General features: G+C 35.9%; 1 protein-coding gene across 1 annotated transcript; it reads right to left on the bottom strand.

Annotated features, from left to right (window-relative positions):
• Positions 1-8,441: 8,441 nt before the first annotated feature.
• On the bottom strand, positions 8,442-9,770 carry LOC116179439 (uncharacterized protein K02A2.6-like). Its single transcript, XM_031499231.1, has one exon. The coding sequence runs from the start codon at positions 9,768-9,770 to the stop codon at positions 8,442-8,444; it is 1,329 nt and encodes a 442-aa protein (XP_031355091.1).
• Between the last annotated feature and the right edge of the window lie 12,338 nt (positions 9,771-22,108).

The raw sequence follows: 22,108 nt of genomic DNA, 5'->3' as shown, positions 1-22,108 counted from the left end.
TCGTAATTCACCTATTAATTCAAAATGTGCTCTTCTTAACTTACTTAATAGAAATATTGACATTAATTATGACCCTTTTCTCACTATCGATATGGCTTTAGATTCCCTTTATTAGATATGTACTACCTAAATTATATCCAAATTCAAAATCCAAATGCGTCTATATATTTTATAAACTTAAATTTTCTTCTTTTTTCTTATATTATTTCATATTGTGTCCTATAATTGGTGTAAACTGTTGGGCATTAAATCATTAAATAAAATAAATAAATAAAATAAATAAAATACCAATAATACCATCTACGTTATCGATACACTTTTTCGCTACTTCCTCTTCATCAAGGGTTTTTCTCTTCAATTTGTGATGTATTTTGAGTTAAAGATCGAGTTTTATGTTTGTTAGATATGTGTATATTAAAACCCTTTTTTGATGTAAACTTACAATCATAATATGTGCATAGAAAGGATTTATCGAGGATTGGCGATATAGGCTGGTGTGCAGAATTCAAATTTCTTGTAAATGAAAATTTTCTTGGTTCTCCACGGGATGAGTATCAGGGTATATATTTGACGAAACGACAGAAATGTTTCCATCAACGACTGTAAAACAAATCATTGCACATTCCAATAAAATCTGTCATTCGTATTAAAAATGGGACGCGGAGCACGGATTAAAATGATGTTCAGAACAGATAACAAAGCCGATTATTTAAGTACGAACTTGGCCCAATTTTTATGGAAACTGGTCATACAATAATAATTGGTGATTAAAAAAATATATATTATAACACCATATAGGCACGAACAGCTGGTTGATCTAGTACAATGTAAACCATACATTCCATTTTAAAAGCTGTGTTGTTATAAATGAACCTTATTCGATTGAACAGTACCTATACAAATTGCAATCCGGAATTGCATTTCGATTTTTGATGTGAACCATCTCTCTTAAACGGAAATTTGTTTCGATCATCCCTGCAACGTCAGCAATTTTCTGTGCTGATACGAACGGGTGTCTGTTCAATTTTCCTCTAGACGAAGAAATACTAAATATATTGTGATTTTTATTAAATTACACCCCTTACTTAATCGCAACTGTCGCACTATATTAAAAATCTGTCAAAGCAAAATGGCGAGATCTCGCAAAAGTTTCTCAAATAACTACAAATATCAATCCTCCTTATTTTTTCCTCCCGTCGACAATTAAAAGTTTAATCATTTATCACGAATAGTGTTGACAAATGTATATGAGATAATTAATCATAAGCAAGTGCGCCTGATGTATATAAGTAAGAATTAGAACAAGACGAGGGTTGGACAGTCGTCCACTTTCAGCGCCAAAGTAAACTATTATTACTTGGTTACCCTTTAAACGAGCAAAAACTATGGGGAGTTGAAATAGTTATTCGGTCATGAATATTCAGTTAACAGCGCTGTTGTGTCACCGCCTTTAGGGAGACAAACTTGCATTTGGCCATAAACGGTCGGATTGTATAGGAAAAAAATGGGGATGGAAACTTCTGTTGTTGATAAGTAGTTTGAATATTTCCTGTTAGGTTTTTCATCGAGCTAACAGAAAATTGCATGTTACCAATGTGGCAGTTGCCAATGCTCGAAATATTATCAGTATCTTATTTTTCACCATTTAGAGATCTCACATTGCTTTGTGGGTGACTACCAGCCCTCCAGCAAACAGTAGCTTGTACCTACATCTTGAAGAGTACAATTATTAATTACCACATAAATGCCTAGCTGGCGAGGCCGAATGATAGTTATTTGTCTCGTCTCAATTAGAACCCGTGCAATTATCAAACGTACGAATGACAAAGAGAAAACGTAATGTATTCATGCTGCAGCAATCAAAAAGTACGAGTAGCGAGGAGTCGCATTCGCTTTTATACACATGTTAGTGCAAAAATAAACGGTTGTTCGGGCGCTAGCTCCCTGACAAAACCACTGAATTTATGCAGACATTAATCATCCGTGTGAAACAGACCGACAAGAGCGACCACTTTCAAACAAACTGCATCTGGTATTGTTGCAAACTCGACATTGTTGCAAAAATCGTCTGTCAACAGACAACGGTCTAATTAAGAATTGCAATACAGATAAACAATGGCCACTTCAGCCAGACAATTTTTGTCGAGAACTTTCATCAAGGGGGACAGTTGGAAGGAAGCCGGATGGATGTGCAGCGTGCGATCGAGAAAGGGATGGAGAACAACGTCAGAGAAGGAATTTTCTCTATTACAAGACGCAATCTCATATTATCTTGCAGTATTTTCCCCTTGTCAGTGAGATGCGAATTAAGGAATTTTTATTCGTCTTGTTCTCCGGATTTCTAGACAGTTTTGTCTCTTTTCAAGTGCCCGTCTTTTTTTTCCCGCAGTAGGGGCTAATTGCTTGAATACATAAAAAGTGAAGAAAACAAAGCAGAATTACACGTAGATCGGAAAACTTTTCGTGCGCAAAAACGCTCTTGAAAAATTCAGCGTATCGATCTCGAGCCATAATGTTTAGGAAAAACGGTGTTGCAAACTTGAAATAAGAAAAAGCAGCAACAGATGCACTTTTAGTTTACAACGAAAAACGTCGAACGGTTTTACACTTGGGAGGCGAAAGTTTTCCTCCATTTAAAAACTTTTTACCCTCTTAACTTTTGTACATATTTTAAACGTGAAGCAGGCCGACTGCATTGCTGATTAAACGTGAACTATTCTTGGGTTTTATTCGAGGAAAATCAAAAACTATACAACGTTGCCCTTTTATAAGATCTTTGGACGATATCCAAAATGTTCCCTCGGTACGTATAATCAATAGCGCCAGAACAAGGAAGGGCGTGATTTTGATTAATGATGTTTTTCATAAGTTACGATGTCAATTTATTACTCGACATTTCGATTTATGAATTGTTGTTATTGCTAATGGGCTTTACGTATAAATAATGCGCCGCTTAGTGTCTCTGGGGACTACAGCAACTGCTATTATTTCCCGTTCATTTATAAAACTCAACGCGTTGTTTTACCAATTTCGAATTTGGACTGCATTTGTGACAGGTATAAATTATTGTTACCTTCAGCAAAGTGTAGTCGTCTGGATATGAAATGATTGAATTCTGCATGTCTTTTTCGATTTCAGTACAGCTTATTACGTCAATATCAGTCATCTAGAGCTAGACCACCTCATGCACCTCAGCAAAAAATGATCTCGATCCATCAGCAAGTAACACATTTAAGGCCATTACTTGTATCTGTAGCGTGTTTGCCCAAAGTAAACTGTTAAAAAGATGGTCGTTGGGTTCAAAACTATATCGCGATATTTAATTTGTTATGCCAAATTACCAATTAAGCTTTTCTTTTTGTTTCAGGTAAGGCTCAATGGGATTTCCAGTTAAGGTTCGTACCCCAAACGTAATATAAACTATTCTTCCACATTGAAAAGGCTCATTAGATTTCTTTAATTGAGACCAAAGATAACCTTTTCGACAAATTATAATGAATTTTTTACTACGAAAGAGTCCATGGTTTTTTAAATTCAATTCATTGATAAAGTGTTGTGTGGAATTTTTTCATTATTGATGGCAGAGTAAATGAAATGAAAATATAGGCAGAGTACACGGTAGGTACTTACAACCAAGATCATATTGTAACGTAAACTTAATTACGTGATTTATGGCCGTTTGCACCGACAAATTTAAGCGGAGCTTAGCTTAAGCGTAGCTTAAAATGCATGACAACCATTGTCTCAATAATCGTTGCCATGGATTTTAAGCTACGCTTAAGCTAAGCTCCGCTTAAATTTGTCGGTGCAAACGGCCATTATTTGTTTACAATTAACAATAAATTTATAATAGTTTTGAATTGAATTAATTTATAACAGTAAAATATTATTAATCACGCACAAATACGCAATTTATAACCGCGCAAACTATTTATTACTTCGGCGTTGAAATTGGAACTGAACTGATATACGCTACAATTTGCTTATATATCTGGAGAGGTCTAGAACATTGTATTATACTTCAACGAAGGAATGCCTCCGCATTCCTTATAGTCGCGTCGATTACTAATCTTCCATGGCGCTACGATGTCTATCGGGATGTCTGGAATATTCGCTACAATAGTAATAATAATAATATAATAATAATAATTTACTACCGCTAATAACAATACAGTTGTACGCAAGTCGGTTAATATTATACAATATGTCAGGACTATATTACCCATTCTTTAAAGAGGACTGTGCGGTATTTCTTCATTTAATGTCCCCCGACGCTAATATTTTCTTTTTGCTGTATATAAAATGCATTAAAACACCATTAAAAGGCCATATTTTAACGAAAATTCTCCAAAAATAAAAACAAGTTGTAAATCAGCATATATGCATGATTAAAGCGCATTTTTGGTAATGCAGGTCAGTATTTTATTAGCGAAGTTTAAAATTATCGATCTCACGAGTAATTTTGGCTGCGTTAAATAATTAAATTTATTTAATTTCAATTGAGGGTACGTCTTCATTTTGTAAAACAAATCACAAGGTAAATAATAAGTTTTTATACTGGTAGCGCTATCTAACGGTAAAATTATAGCACCTCCGAAACCCAAATCGAAATTATTTTCTTCAATTATCGATCTCACAAGTAATCTAACTCAAAATAGACTAGTGCCTGCACATCTACACTATAGCAGAAAGCTTTTAGTGAAAATTTGAATTCTCTAGCTATTGTAGTTGTGGAGATCTCACGCGGACAGCCGGCCTGCCAGCCATAATGAATATAATAGCGTATTTTTTTTCAAAAATGCGCTAAAAATTAGGTGGAAATGTGTATTAAATGCTGTTCTATGTTTGAGGGGATTCAGACCACGTTTAAATGCTCAAAAACATTTTGAACGGGTATTTAGGATATTCATTTAGTAGATTAAATTGACATTAATACTTTTTTTACTCATCATCCTCACCTGTCCCATTCATGCACTTCGCTTTACATTTGACCAACTTTGTGCAAGGAACCCAGGGCTCTTTATTGCACCCACACTGCTTAGTGTTACAGAGTCCTGTGCACTCACAAACAGTAAACTTTCTTGAGAGCGGCCCTTCCACAGAAGAAGTGAAACTTTTGGGAGAAACTTTCCTTTTTAGATCTTTTTGCACACTTGTACTTATTGCGTGTAACAAACACACTCATTATGGGAATGTTTGATCTATCCGTAATAGTACTAGCGGTATAACGGAAATTCTTGAAAGATACTGCATTTTTTTATACTAAGGTGCCACTTTGTACAATTCCTTTTCAGTGGTGATAACGCAATCTCAAAGGAGGTCAGCGATGTACTTGGTGATCCTTCATAGGCTTAAAAATTTTTTACCCCATGTTTTAATATATTTTATGTTTTGTTAATGTGTATTTTTATTAAATAAAATATTACAAATTTATATAGGTATTAAAACATTGGAATATCTTGGGTTTCACCGCGTGCGACGTCTTCAAAAAATGCAGTAGGGAAGCCTCTCATGCAGTTCCGATGCCAGTAGGTTATTTTTGTTATCATAAATGAATTCCCTGACCCCAAAAACATAACTCTAGACACCTTACACGACCCGGTGTGCCTTAGAAAAATAATTCGATCAAAAGTCTGTCATTTTCTAAAAATGGCGGCTTTTCACGGACTTCCTGTATCCGGATTACATTTCTGGCGCTACCATTGGATTCCTCGGGTTAAAATCATACGCAATCGACACCCAGATCTCGTCTCTATGCCATATTTAGTTTTTAAAAAATTGTTACAATAAATCACCCCCACCCCCTCTAAAATCTACCCACACGGAAAATGTCAAGTGTTCTTCGGGCCAAATCGTCTAAATGGCTCTAAGGAACAGCTGTACCAAGTGGCACCTTGGTATAAGAAAATGCAGTATCTTTTGGTATACCGCTAGTACTATAACCCCGTTAGAGTTGCCATTACCAAATTTTGAAATCCAGGATTTGAAGGTAAAAGTACCAGGACATTTCGTTTGGATACGCCAAGATTGGGAAGTAGTGTATCGAAAAAAATTAGAATTTAATTTAAAATGTCGGTATAAAACCAAAATTTGGGCGAAAAAAATTGTTCTTCTGTGTGGATTTCTTAGTTAGTGTTAATGTAATGAGTAAATCATTTTAAAACACAGGATCTTAACATGGCGTTTTAAAACCCCCAGGATGCTACTTAAGAACTACCCAGGATACCTCAGGAAACCCAAAAAAAACAGGACATGTCCTGTGAAAACCCTACTTACGTGAATATTCAACCTCACTATTTGAGGTTAATGGTGATGAATTATCCGGGTAAAAATCTACTTAAATAAATCGTCTGACCCTTCCAAACTGTAATTTTCAAATAATTTTTTCGCTATTCACAAAGGAATGCTCGTTACTGAATTTTGGTGTTCACAGTTCACCTATTCCCTAGTTATAAAGCATTATTGTTACTTGGGATGTAAGTCCCCACTTAAATTACTTAAATTATGGTCGATCTGAGACAATTTTTTTTCGGGCCTCAAAAAAAGGCAGTGTATAACCTTCCTTTTTTACCAAAAATCAACTGCACCAAAATTTCTCGGGAAAACACTTTTTTTTATTAATTTTGGTGCGTAGAATCCAAAACAATTCGTACTTTTTCGATCAGACTTCTCAATCAAAAGTTATAGACTAGAAACCAATTTCGAAAAAAAAATTCAAAGGGCTGTAACTTTGGAACTAGTAGCCCAATCTTGGAACTGTTTGAAATTATGGATTCTACAGGCCACATTCTATAAGAAAATTTTTTTCCCGGGTCGATCTGAGACAATTTTTTTTCGGGGCTCAAAAAAAGGCAGTGTACAACCTTCCTTTTTTACCAAAAATCGACTGCACCAATATTTCTCGGGAAAACACTTTTTCTTATTCATTTTGGTGCGTAGAATCCAAAACAATTCGTACTTTTTCGATCAGACTTCTCAATCAAAAGTTATGGATAAGAAACCAATTTCGAAAGAAAATTCAAAGGGCTGTAACTAGGGAATGCAATACCGGGATCGCGGGATCCCGAAATACCGTTGCGGGATTAATCCCGCACATAAATGGAGCGGGATCCCGCGGGATTTGCGGGACTGAGGAATTTGGCGATCAAGGGGACGACTCTGTGTACTTTGTTAATGAAACGCATAACTGAAATGTTAATTTTTAAATAATTGTTAAAATTTTTTCGTTAAAAATGTACTATGATTTTTGAGGCACTTTAGAAGTTCACCTTTTTTTTTAGTTCTAAGTTAGGCTGAAGGTAATTTTTTGTTAAATATTGTGATAATTAGCGATTTATTTTAGTACAGAAGTTAACCGCACAGAATTGCTTATTTGCAAATTTATTTAAAGTTTTGCGGAATCCCGCAAATACCGGGATCCCGCGGGATTAACATCTAACAATCCTGCAAATACCGTGATTGAGATTTTGCTGCGGGATTGCATTCCCTACTTCCAGGTATACAGAGGGGACGGACAGGAGGTCCAACTGCAAACATATTTTCAATTTCATAGGACATTCGCTTTTACCGAAAGTATTTTAAATCGAGTTTAAATGGTATACTCTAACTTCATTTTTTAAATCTACGCGAAATATGGACTACATTTGGTACATTTTTAGAAATTTTTGGAATTGATACTCCTTCAGTAAATAAATTACCTTTTATAAAGCAAACATAAAGCAGTCATTATTTTTTGGATTTGCTTAAATAAGGAGTTGACCTTACTTATTAAGAGTTCAAACAATTTATACAAAGTGTTCAGGACTGCATGTCAAATTTCACAGATTCGAAATTGCGAAGGCTTAACTTTTTTCTGGTGCATTTTTCAACCCATGTCGGAGGATGGTGCTATTATGGCCATTTTATTCGTCTTTCCGTCCTAGGCATTATCTATACCCCTACAGTTTGAAGATATTTAATTCGTTGATTTTGCATTCGAATGGATGGAAAATGCGCTAAAGTTACTTGCCTTAGGGCGAAAACCTATTTTATTTTTAATGAATACCCTCCAGCTACTGGATTGTAGGATCTGTATAGTTCTATTATACATCAAATCCATGATAACTAGGATAGTATTTGTTTCTTGACGGTTCTTTTAAATCAAAGACAAGTAATAATTAAAAATACTACAATAGCTGTACAAATTTTCTATTTACCCCCTTCATACAAACATCTGTTCATTTAAACTACCCTTATTTTGCGGAGTGGAATCAATTGGTCAACAGAGTGTTGTATCTTGTTACGAATAATTACAAGAAATACTTAGAACACATTTTATAATAAATATTACATTTCAAAATCTCTCATGACAGATGCCTACTCTGACATAAAATACAACATCTTCCTTTTTTTTCTAAAACAAACAAATCACAACAAACTTAAAACAAAACGTTATTATGAGATTACATAAAATAATCTTTAAACTTATTCGGTAATTTAACAATCCGACCACTGTGTGTAACAGTTTGTTTAATATTAGAATCAGGAATTAGGTCATTTGTAGAATCAATTTCAATGGTGGTTTGATTGTTAATAGTTTCTAAGTTATCATTTGAGCAGTTTGATGAGTTGTTAATGTCAAATTTTGTATTAGTTGGTTTTAGTTGGCTAAAGTTTCTTCTAACAACATTGTTCTTATTATTAATTACATTAAAAGATCTAGGAGTGGAATGATTACCAACTACTTGTCCTTTTTCCCAAAACTGATCTTTTATAAGAACATTATCACCTGCTTTCAAATTTTGGTTAAAAGTTTTGGCACTTTTATCGTGATTTCGTTTAAAATATTCCTGTTTGGCTAAAAGTTTTTTATGTGCATCTTTAGGAATTGCGGGTTTTAGTAATTGTGTGTGAATAGGAAGCTTGGTTCTGGTTAGTCTATTCATGAGCATTTGACTTGGCGATATACCAATACCCGAAACGGGAGTATTTCTAAACTCCAATAATGCGAGGTCAATATTGTCGTGAGAACATTTCTTGAACACACAAGTTTGAACTGCACATTCTGCTTGACCATTACTGCGTGGATATTTAGGAGAACTTGTGCAAAACTGGAAATTCCACTCTTTGGAAAAGTTCTTGCATTCAAAGGAAGAAAAAGGCATATTGTCACAAATTACTGTGTTGGGAATACCAAACGTCGCGAACAATATTTTGAGGTGTTTAATAATTTCTGATGAGGTTTTGTTTTTTAATAGAATGATCTCGAGCCATTTCGAGAAATAATCTTGTACAATAAGATAGCTATTACCTGCATAATCCATTATATCACAAGTTATTTTATAAAATGGTATATTTGGTATCTCATGTGGAATCAATAAATCCCTTTGTTTAGCATTTTGGTAACGTTCACAAACATAACAATCAGATATCATTTTCTGTATGTTGCTTGACATGCCTGGCCAAAATACAATTTGTCTAGCACGTTGTTTGGTCTTAACAGTACCAAAATGAGGTTCATGAAGAAGCCGTAAAATATAGAATCTAAGTTTATCCGGGACTATTAATCGGTGGGTTAAAAATAACAAGCCATCTTCGACAGATAATTCTGCTTGAAACTTATAATTAAATTTAACTCCTTTTGCAGTAGCTCTTATGATCACGGAATTTAAAATTCGATCGTGTTCCTCGGAGGAATCGGCAGCTATCAAGAGATCATCAATGTACACTTGAACACCCTTCAAGTTTCCAAAGATTCTTTCATTAATGGCTTGAAAATATTCTGGCGCCATATTAAGCCCAAAAGGCAAACGATTAAATTTGTAACAACCAAAATGCGTAGCAAATGTACAAAGATCACTAGACTTTTCAGTAAGTTCTACATGCCAAAAACCTTCCTTTAAATCGAGCACTGTAAAAACTTTTTTCCTTTAAGGTTTCCAATTATATCTTGAAGAGTTGGAATAAGGACATATGCAGGTCTTTTAATTTCTAAATTTAAATCACGAGGATCCAAACAAAGTCTTAAGGAGCCATCCTTCTTTTCAACAATCACGATATTATTAACCCAACCAGACGGTTTATCAACTTTTGAAATAATTTTTCTATTTTCTAGGATATCAAGGTTTCCTTTAATTTGTCGCGAATAGCAAATGGTACCCTTCTAGGAGGGTTAATGACCGGTATGGCTTCATTGTTTGGATTTCACATTTATTCCTAAACTTACCCAGACCTTGAAATAATTCTAGATTATTCTTAATAAATTCATCCTTAGTCATAAACTTACCCAAGGCATCTACTTTGCGTGCAATAAGATTTAACTTAATACAAGACTCAAGTCCTAATAACGGAGAAACAATTTTGTCTACAATTATGAAGTTATCAGTAAATTCAACGGTTACACTGAACTTTTAGTGGAACAATGATCAAAGTCCTCGTGTGAGATCGAAGGGACTTCAGCGCATTTTTGTGTGGCAGATCAGTGTTTTATTAGCCAAATATTGATCCACCATCAATAAGATCTTGCCGAAAGCTACCACGTTCACTTTGTCGGTACATTTTCTCAGCTTACCGTGCACTCGCAATTCGCGTTTGAAGTTTTGACTCCACCATCAGTAAGATCTCGTCGGGGTTACCACATTCCCTTGTCGATACACAGTTCCGACGTCCCGTTCATTCGTAATTCACATTTTTGGTAGATTTCGCTAAAATCCCGGCATAAAAATCGTATTCAACTTTTGGGTACTTCACATAGCTAGACCTTCTATTAGTGACACGAGAAAGAGAGACGCGATTCGCGTTGTAAGAAACTTTTGGGCGCCCAAAGTCGACTACCCTCGAAGCGCGCCGCGCAAAAGGTGGTTTATTTCGCCCCTAGGAAAAAAAACAAAATTCCACCACGCAGGAGTTGTGCGCGTTGACAAAGATCTTCCCGACGACACCAATTTTGAAAACAATCGGAGAAAAACTGTAGAAGAAGAATAGATAAAAACTGAAAAAATCTCTCCAGGTTAGTATAATACGCTCGGGATGGCGTCCAGATGTCGTCGACTCCAAATCTGTAGCCCCATCCCTAACGTTCTTAATACACGGCCCCGATAGTTACATGTACACTCCTTGTCTTTTTACAAGCGTTTTTCTACGGGCGCGCATTACTGCCAGCCAGCCAGCCAGCCAGCCGACCAGCCAGCCAACCAGCCAGCCAGCCAGCCCAGCCAGCCAGCCAGGCCAGCCAAAGTGAGATTAAAGCTACTTTTTACAAAAAAAATTTTTGCAAAAATGCGCTAACAATGCCAAGAGGTTTTAAGACAGTACCACCAAATGCCTCCAAAATTATGTTTGTATTTTGTAACTGAGACTCTGGAACACCTACTTCACTTAACATTTTACGCGACAGGACATTTCACATCTGCACCAGTGTCTAGTTTAAATTTAATAGGCACATGATCACCAACGTTCACATTTTGAAACCATGACTTAATTGACAAAACCTTTTTGTCTGATTTCTTACCCCAATGCTGTTAATGGTGAACACCAATTCGTCAGGTTGCTCATTCTGTTCTTGTAGCACCTTCAACATTTTTTACTTGACAGGAAACTGCAAAATGGATTTAACTGTCGCACATTTATTGCAGCTTCTCCAAAGGCAGGACATTCACGAACGCCATGAACAGTCTGACATTTCTACATTCAAAACCTGTCACCACTGGTTTTGGAAACCAGACTTATAATTTCGGTTTTGCTGACTTTTTCTTAATGACCTCAACTTCGACTGAAGCCCCTTGCAAATTTCTAAGCCTGAGATTTTGAAATTTCTGCAGCTCGACATAATTCACAGCCTTTGCCAAAATCAAGATCCTCCACTCGTAACAATCTTTCCTGAATGACCTTGTCGTAAATCCCTAAAACAATTCTGTCCCGGACCATCTCATCACTTAATAATCCAAATTCGCAGGAACTTTCGATAATTTCTTGATATCAGTTAAGAACTGATCAAACCCTTCTCCTTCTTGCTGCACTCTACTATAAAATTTAAAACGCTCAAACACGATATTTTTCTTGGGACTACAATGGCCATCGAAAGCTTTTAATACTGGAAATGACACCATGTCAGTTTCGGACAATGTAAAGGTGTTGTATACTTCCACAGCATCTTCACCAATTATATTTAATAGAATGGCTATTTTTGTTTCATCGGCCTTTGTTGACTTATCGGAAGCTTTCAGGTAAATTTCAAAATTTTGTTTAAATTTACGCCAGTTTTCACTTAAATTTCCCTGTAGTGACAAATTAGCTGGAGGTTTGAATTTCATTTCGGCTTTTCTTCTTATAATTAGGTTCAGCTGTTCAACAATACACTTATTTGATGTTTCGGAACCTATACTTCTTGAAAACTTTGCTCAGTTTAATAAACTAACTGCCTCGCCATGTTGTATCTTGTTACGAATAATTACAAGAAATACTTAGAACACATTTTATAATAAATATTACATTTCAAAATCTCTCATGACAGATGCCTACTGTGACATAAAATACAACACAGAGGATAGGGGTTTTCCGTAAAAATAAAAGGTTTTCGCATTTTAAGTACAAAATTAGGTATGATGAACACTTCGTCAACATTGTTTACTGAATTTTTACAAATAAGGCAAGTGCTACCTTGAATCATGCATTTGTGTTGTAATATGATATATTTGTATGTCTGCAGTACCACAAAAATAGAAGAGAAAGAGAAAGCGTTCGGAACCTTTACACTTGACTTTTGTTGAATTTTCGTTAAAATATGCCATTTTAATTGTGTTTTAATGCACCAAATTTATTTTTAAGTGTTTAATTGTGTTGTACGCCCCCGAAAACATAGCAATAGACACCTGGATCGCATATATGCTACTAAAAGCAGAAAAAACTCTTAAATTGGGTGCTATTTTGGATGCGATTTCGAATAACTCACTTCCTGTTGGAATTTCGAGTTAGCAAATGAAATTTTCGGATTCAGCGGGGTCGAAATAGAGGGGTAACGGTTTGAACTCAATTGTTACATGAAATGCGTCTAGCATTGAAACGGAAAGCTTTTCTCAGATTTTAGCCGCGACTATATTATGTGCGATGGTTCACTTTCTCAAATGCCCCAAAGAAGTTCAAGTAGATGAAACCCATTTGCACATTACCATCCAGCGCTTTCTACAAAATAATATGCAGGTTGGTAATAGTAGATCTACCCTTATTCATTAATTCACGCTGATGTATTTTATTGTTCTTTGAAAACTGTTGAAAGAAGCTTAAGCCATTTAAAAATATTGCGGAATTTAACAATAGATTGCTATATATTGTTTTGAGAAATTGCATACTGTGAGACGTGTCAGTAATAACACATAGGGATATGCTAATCAATTCTTAGGTACTGGTTGTGCCCATGGTGATTTGCCTTTATCTACACAATAATAAATGTAGGTAGTAAGTACGCACTTAAAGAGCTGCCAGTTTCCCACCTGGTATTTAATAGAAGCAAAGCGCTTTTTCTCATTGTAATTCGTCTTGCCGGAAGCCAGATTGAATGTATATTGCCTGCGTAAGTTATAATTAGGGAAATTAATTTCAGTTATTACTAAAGTAAATTACCCGAAATAGATTATATAGTCCCCTTCTCTTGTTTGCACATGTAGATTGTTTACACCATTCTGCCAACAGACGAGTATTGTTTAAATAAACGTAAAATAATCGGAAAAGACAAACGAAGATTTTATTTAGAGATCATAAAATTTTAATCTCTCACTTTAGAGAAGTAGAAGGTTTGCTCGCCCATTCCATAAGACATTAAATTGTCAGCTATAAAAGTTGGAAGATTTTATAGATGAAAAGGTTGCTTAGACGGCAGGAAACGTTATTCTAACGTTAAGACAAAGAGCAAACTTCTCGAACGAGATAAGGGCGCTCTTCCATGGTTTTTCATCCGTCATTGTATCGAAGTGAAATACTTTTAGTGCTGACAAGATTGTATGCCAAATAGTGTACATTTGTAGGTAGCAAAATGAGGGTCGCGAGCCCTTGCTTTTGGTTAAAGAAGGGCCCGAAGGACTCCGGAAAGAGCCGCAACGCCTACTTCATCACCGCTGACACGTTAATCCAATAACGTATCGGCCCCCAGGTCTCCCCACACCTGATCCTTATAACTTTCCTTAGTACGTACCGCTTTAGGCCATACTAGATATATTGTCACAACTTTAAACATCAGATAGAATATACCCCTGTTAATAAAATATTAGGATTAGTACCCGTAATTTCGCTAAGAGCAAAGAGATTAGTAAGGTATCACTCTTCCAACGTCTGTGGGTAAAAGACCAACTGAATATGCATCTCGTTTATTATTTATTGACGGATTTGGACAAGTTTCAAGGACTTAAATGGATATTTACTTATTAAGCAACCGTATATCCGATTTGCGCAGCTTTTATTACGTTAGTCTCGCATCGATCTTCCCTGAATAATTGCAGGAACACTTCGGCAAAATGGAAATATCCGACGAACACACTCGGACTGCAACCAAAAATTTATAGCAGGTCGACAAGATTGACTTGTGTCCCCAAGCGGGGGTGCGTTACGTGGATGGGGTGGAATCGGGGGAAACAAATTCGTTGATGGTTTGCAAATAATGTCACTGTTAATTAATAATCCGATATATCGTTCGGATTTGGCACCGTCGAAAGATAAATCTATACGTGAATAAACGCGGCAGATTGAGAAATTGAGTGGCGCTTTCTTTTTCGGAAAAAAAATCGTGATTGATGGTGTTTTCTTTTTTCCATTACACGCAAGTGCGAATTTTATGCTTCGAATTGAGTTTTCGAGAATTTTATTCGTATCTACATAAACTGATTGAGGGATTTCGGCATAGCACTCTTTGAGATGGTGATATACATGCTACGTTTGGATTGTTGACGATTTGTAAATTATCTTCTTTAAACAAAATTTCTGTTGATACCTTGTTAATTAAATGGGAATCGTGGAGGGTGCCACCTACCTATACGAGTATAGTTGCTAAGCCATTTTCGATATTCACTAAATTGCCAGTATGAACTTAATTGTTGCATTGATAACGAAATGTTTTGTAGTTTTCTGATTTCCAAGAAGACTAGTAAATTGTTTTCAAGAAAGTTTCCGGTATGAATATCTAGGATGGCTTTCGAGGTTTATAAGAACTCTAAGGATTGTATGAGAAAGAATGCAATGAAAATTTTAGGAATTTCTAAGGAGTTTTTTTTTGCTAAGAAGTCATTTTTAGGATTGGCCTTCAGATAGAAACATTTTCAAACCACTTCCTATAGAAGTTTCTGAATTCCATGTGGCAAAGGTACAATTTTCTTGAAATACTTGTAGGATGATCTTTATAAGGCGCTGAATCCAATAATAATCCAGGTCCAGCCAAGAAACGGCTGCTCAACTCAAATCCAAAAAAAAATCAACTAACTGGCACATGATTTTATTTTATTCGCAGGGGAGCCCGACCGGGCAGCACTTAGGCACACCAGACCCCGATTTGCCAAGGGGCCTTGTTAAAAAGGCCCCGGACTGTTTGAGTCCGATCACTTGTTGCCACTGAGCCTGGAGCCGGAGGAATTTTTTTAACTTCATGAAAAGTTCACCCAATTATTGGAACCCCCCTAAGCCGGCACCTCGACTCCCTACCTCGAACCGTATGGGAGCAGCGAATTTTTTACCGCGCTCCCGCACCTCGACGACGATGCTCATCACCGCTCAGGGAAATTTCCCATTTTCCCGAATCTACTTAAAGAACGTCTCATAAACTTTCCATCCAAATCGAATCACTTTTAACGAAATTAAAAATCAAAATCGAGTTAACGGTTGACATTACACGAAATCTAAAATATAACCTAAATTGTATCAATACCCTGTGTATTAATCTTAAATGAAACCTGCCCAAACAGAATAATATTAATTAAGCTATAAACGTAATTGAAGCGACATTCTCAATGAAGCGTACATGAGAAAACTACGTACGCGCAAATAAAAACTACCCGTAAGTAAGGACACTCCCTGAACTGTTCACATATTTAACGAACATAGCGCAATTTTTTATAAGGCCTTACAAATTCAAATTTATAGAAACAAACACCTTATAAATCGACAAGCAAGTAATACGAAACAATTACTCACCATCCTATGCTAATTAAAGCATTAATTAATTAAAAGCATCATGCGGGTCACTCTGTAATTGGGCGTAAGCCTGTTGAGGGCCTAGATCAAGAGGGCCAATAAATAAAATAATTACAGTATAATTACAAAGGAAAACACATATCACCAAGAGCTATCTACGTTCTGCTGCCTCGTAGCTAAAACTTCCGCGACCGCGTCCTTGTACAATTTGAATTTCTGCCCTTCCCGCGAAAAGATTTCCAGTGGCGTGGCGTAGCAGACAAAGCCGGTGCTATGTTAACGCTGGCGCCACAATTGCATCGGTTTCAAAAGTAAGACGTCGTGTTAGCTATCGTGACAGATTTTAATAGTAGTGGATGTGGGGAGGGAGGCATTTTTCTAGCGCCACCATTTTGTTTTTACAAAAAAATTCTGTGTTCTGCTAATCTGGCGTTTGCTAGTGTCACTTTTGAGTTGAACTACTCTCTGACTTTTACCTTTGGGAAGGACCATTGTATCGCTACCTAGTATAATTATTGTCCCATATTATTTCTAAAGTCTAGCGACGAAAAAGTAGCACTTATTTATTATTATTATTAGGTATATATTCACTTTGGCTGTTCGGTCGATCCGCTCGTTTTTCATACACTCGTGCGGTAATGAGACTACAAAAAGGATCAGCACCAATATGAAAATGCGATAGTACACCCTTATTACGCCCTTATTAAAGGTTTTCAGAAAAAACCGCAAAATGTTAACGGAAAGATTAAAACCCCTCCTGCAATTATCTCATTAACTAAAAGGGAATACAAAAGTAATTACCTGGCATTATCGTACGCATTGTTACTCCGTTCCTAATGACACTGGTTACTTATTGTCCACTGCTTTTATTTACTAAAATCCCATTATTATGTCGATAGATCCCCTTAGGTACTAATGAATTGTATTTTTTTGTTTCCGTTTAAAAGCATACTTATATATTCGTACGTATCTACTATCGACTATCATTGTATATCGTTTGTTTACTTACCCTTATATATCACCCACAAAATTTTATACTCATATTGCCATTTCTGTCACATTTCTAGAACGAATGAATAACGCTTCCAAGGAAACAAGGACTTAATCCACTCGGTAATTAAAATTACGATTGCTTGAGGAGCCAACCCAATACTTGTATCTAGGAAAAATTAAAAATGATGCACCAATCGCAGCCCGTTAAATCAAACCATGGCTGCGATGACAGTGGTCCTCAATCAAAAACTGCAGTGATACTCAACCAATAAGAATTTACAGGTATTCGAGAAAATAAAACTGTTATAGTACACGTAATATTTGAAATTCTAATGAATTAGATTATTCTTTTCCACTAAGAATCGCAATGGTATTCATATTGTAGACCATTAGCTATGCCTAATGGTATCTCTAGTTCTATATCCCTTATCTTTCCAAAGGAACTCCATTGCATTTGGCCGTTTTAACATATTTAATTAGTAAACGCAATCACGCAATATCAAAAAATGGCCCCAATCCTGGAAAGGATACGATGTATTTTAGAACACACCGTGTCCAAGATTGTGCGAGAATACTTATTGGACAAATTTTCCATTTTCCAGGAGATTTGCGCACGATTAGGGCATTGTATGCGAGAGCACCATCTTGTTGAAACCAACAGTTTGGAAACTTTTGTATTTCTTGTGTGCCGCCAACGTTGTATTCGTAATAAAAAATGCTCATCAACACAATATGTACTTTTTTTACGTGCCATATAGAAAATAAAGTTGATCTCTCCGAAACGAAACGTTGTATTGAAAATCTCTCAACTGCATGTTTGTATTAAATTGGGATTATTCAATATTCACACAGCAATAGTAATTCAATAATAGCAACTCACAGTAAATAGTGCTATTGCTTCGGTCATAGCACTCTAAAATCTGAATCCATATTCAACTTGTTTCGTCCATGGCACACTTGTTAGATAATGAAATCAATCTAAACCCGCATTGTTATCTAAGAGTATAAAAATGTCACCAAATTCAGAATAAAATTCTCTATCGAATAAGGAAATAAAAAAGTATAGTTCCATTTAAAACAACAAAGTTGGTACCCACAGTTTGTGAACCACTGTTTGAAGAAAAAATTTTCGTGCTAGTCTTGCAAAATGCTGTTATAGTTCTCAAAATAGCAATAGTGGACAAAATAAAATAAACACCCTGTATACTCAAAGAAAGAGTCTTATTTTGTGGGTGCGAAATGTTCGAATGTAAAATGGACTTAATTTCAGAAGTCTTAATTACATAACCATATACTTACAACAAAATTTTAATTTAAAAAGCGTACATGTTTTTCAAAATGTACAGAGCGTTCTTAAATGAAGTGCCGGCAAATATGTCATCAGACAATTCAAAGTAAAAGAATTAAATGTAAAATGGTTTGATTGGTTGAGCGAATGTCGTAGATATTTACAACCCAAACACGCTTTTCCAATTAGAGTGGCATAAAAATGGAATGATAAACCAGTAACCCGTAAGTTTATGATCTTTGTCATTATCCCCATTTACGCGGAGTAGTACGGAACAAAGCATCTGTCAGTATAAACTAGAGAACGGAATGTGTTTAATGGAATTTAATGGCATTTTGGGAACAATTATTTAGAGGTTAACAGAGAAATGCATAAGTAGCTGTTAATAGGCGGGTGAATTGTTTCCGCTTCCACTAAATTTATAGTCGCCGAATGTTTAACGGTCACACACAAGAACAATATAACCGCATCAGCTAACAGCGAAATCCATTTTACTCACAGAACAGACGAGCGAAAGAAACCAATCATTTCTAACTTTTCCACTTTATTAAATATGACAGAGGCGTCAAGAAAAGAATATGTTACGCGTCATATTTTTGGAACTATATATGATTTAAGATTCCCCCGGTATTAATCGTCAAGTTCGACGTGGAAGATTTAAACAAAAGTTTGTGTAATGCATAAATAACAGCGGCCGCAGTAGATTGGGGAGGAAATCAGGGATATGGATGCGAAGGTATTTCCAGATACATGAAAGTTTAATGGCGCATGGGGGAGAATCGGACACTAACCATACTTATATGGACCCATATATTATCTCCGTACCGGAACAATGGCCACAGTACAGTAATGCAATCGCAACACCGGAAACCCCCATTTAGACACCGTTCGGTAGATACTTTCCCTTCGTCTAAATATTAATTACGCAAGTGCCTCTATCGGCCAAACGTCGAAACTTTGCGGTTCGTAGAACTTCTCGATACGCCGCCAATAAAATAAATCCATAAGTTAAATTAGATTAAGCTAAAGCTTCCGAATCACGAAGTCTATTAAATTTTTCTTCCTCGCAAAATACAATCGAGATTAGGCAAGAAGATTGCCAAAATGAGCTGAGTCGGGTTATCTATGATTGTTTTCTAAGAGTTATTGTTCCAGATTTAATTCCAGATAATGATGGGACTTTTTTCCGTCGATCCTTCAAATTGAAATATGTGAACTTTCGTTATACAAAACGCGATATTATACTGGCGTCGAACCAAATGTGTGACAATTTGTTTAAGGGTCGCTTCAATGTCTTATTTTATACGGCGAATGAATTGGAAACGTCTGCTCTTAAAAACTGGGGCACATTTGAATAGTTTTATGTTCGCGATATAAATGTCGGGAACCATTTCCTAATTTTAGTTTCGCCAAATATCATTTGTGATTCCAACTGGATACATTTTACTAAATCAAACTATACGAGCAACCGAATTTACATCCATTCGCAAGTGGTATATTATTATATATAATTCAGACTCATGGGAACGTACAATAACGGCACTACATAAAAGGGTATCAATACCTTTTTTGGGAATAGATGATCTAGTGGAGATTTACTTATTATACTCTGGGTTGCTTTGGAAAACTGCTAAACTGATTGGATGTAGGGAAACAAACTATAGTTTTGATGCCTTTGGGTTCGAATTTATTTATATTATGTAAATGTAACGAAACGCAGTTTCTGTTTGTGGATGAACTGGATGGAATATAATAATCGGCCGGAGAAACAGACTTAGACTCAATTTTATTTAATGTTGTTGCAATTTACATTACGGAATACATCTTAATATGCGTCGAGCCGGAATGCAGGTTCCGGTAATTCTAAAATCTAACTTTAAGCTACAGGCATCGGTGGTCAATGCGAAAGTTAATCGACCAATAAGAGGTGTGCGGTAAATTCGCCCCGGAAGACTCGCCCCGGTAAATTCGCCTCTGAAAATTCGTCTCCGGAATATTCGCCCTCAAGTAAATTTGCCCCCGGAATATTAGCCCCCAAATAAATTTTTCCCCGGAATATTCGCCCCTAAGTAAATTCGCCCCCGGAATATTCGCCTCCAACAAATTCTCCTCCAAAAAAATTTGCCTCGACAAATTCGCCCTTAGAAGATTCGCCCCGTAGGATTCGCCCCATAACATTTATTAACCCTCGGAAGTAATAGCTTAGTTTGGTAACATATTAAACAAATAACAATTAAACAAAATTCATTTTATGAACTGCTGGCCCTGTTACCCCCGAGGATTAATTTATCCAATAATTTTTGTTTTTTTTGCTTTTGCCATTGCAGCAATACAATTTCTCTTATTTACCAATATTGTATTTTGATTTATGACTCTATTTTGTTTATTGTATAACTCTGTTCACAATTTTCTTTCGCTTTAGGTATAAATCTATCATTATAATTATTTTTGTTCAATTTTTGTTAATTTTTCTATACTCGTATTTCTGCGCGGCTTTCATTGAACAATATTTAAGTTTGTCCTGTATTTAGACTAGATAGTCTTTTTGTACAACAAATTATTATTATTATTATTAATAAATCTTCTGGGGCGAATCCTACAGGAGCGTAATCGCCGGGGGCGAATCTACCAGAAGCGAATTTGTCGAGGGCGAACTTGCCGGGGGCGAATTTTCCGGGGAGAATCTTTCTGGGGCGAATAGTCCGGGGGCGAATAGTGCGGGGGCGAGTTTTGTTGGGGGCGAATATTCCGGGTGCAAATTTTCAGGGGCGAATTTTCGGGGGCGAATCATCCTATAATCCCCTAAGATCCTAACACATCGTGTATATTATAATACATATAAAACATACAGAGCTGGACAGTATTCGATTTTGTAAATACTTTTTAGTATTCAAATCCTTTAAAGTAATTCAAATACTTTGTAATTAAATACTTTTATGGAAGCAGTATTTGTATTTGTAACTCAAATGCTTTCACAATTATTTAGTATTCGAATACTTCGCATAGTATTTGAATACTTAACCTTCCTTTTTTTTTTTTTCCAAAAATCGACTCCACAAAAATTTCTCGGGAAAACACTTTTTCTTATTAATTTTGGTGCGTAGAATCCAAAACAATTCGTACTTTTTCGATCAGACTTCTCAATCAAAAGTTATAGACTGGAAACCAATTTCGAAAAGAATTCAAAGGGCTGTAACTTTTGAACTAGTAGCCCAATCTTGGAACTGTTTGAAATTATGGATTCTACAGGCCACATTCTATAAGGAAAATTTTTTCCCGGGTCGATCTGAGACAATTTTTTTTTTTCGAGCCTCAAAAAAAGGCAGTGTATAACCTTCCTTTTTTACCAAAAATCGACTACACCAAAATTTTCTCTGGAAAACACTTTTTCTTATTAATTTTGGTGCGTAGAATCCAAAACAATTCGTACTTTTTCGATCGGACTTCTCAATCAAAAGTTATGGGCTAGAAACCAATTTCGAAAGAAAATTAAAAGGGCTGTAACTATTGAACTAGTAGCCCAATCTTGGAACTGTTTGAAATTATGGATTCTACAGGCCACATTCTATAAGAAAATTTTTTCCGGGTCGATCTGAGACAATTTTTTTTTTTCGAGCCTCAAAAAAAGGCAGTGTATAACCTTCCTTTTTTACCAAAAATCGACTACACCAAAATTTC

The sequence above is a fragment of the Photinus pyralis genome, unplaced genomic scaffold, assembly GCF_008802855.1.
Source record: "Photinus pyralis isolate 1611_PpyrPB1 unplaced genomic scaffold, Ppyr1.3 Ppyr1.4_LG8, whole genome shotgun sequence".
Taxonomy (NCBI): domain Eukaryota; kingdom Metazoa; phylum Arthropoda; class Insecta; order Coleoptera; family Lampyridae; genus Photinus; species Photinus pyralis.
The sequence above is the reverse complement of the archived record's forward strand: the minus strand, read 5'-3'. Positions and strand labels throughout refer to the sequence as shown.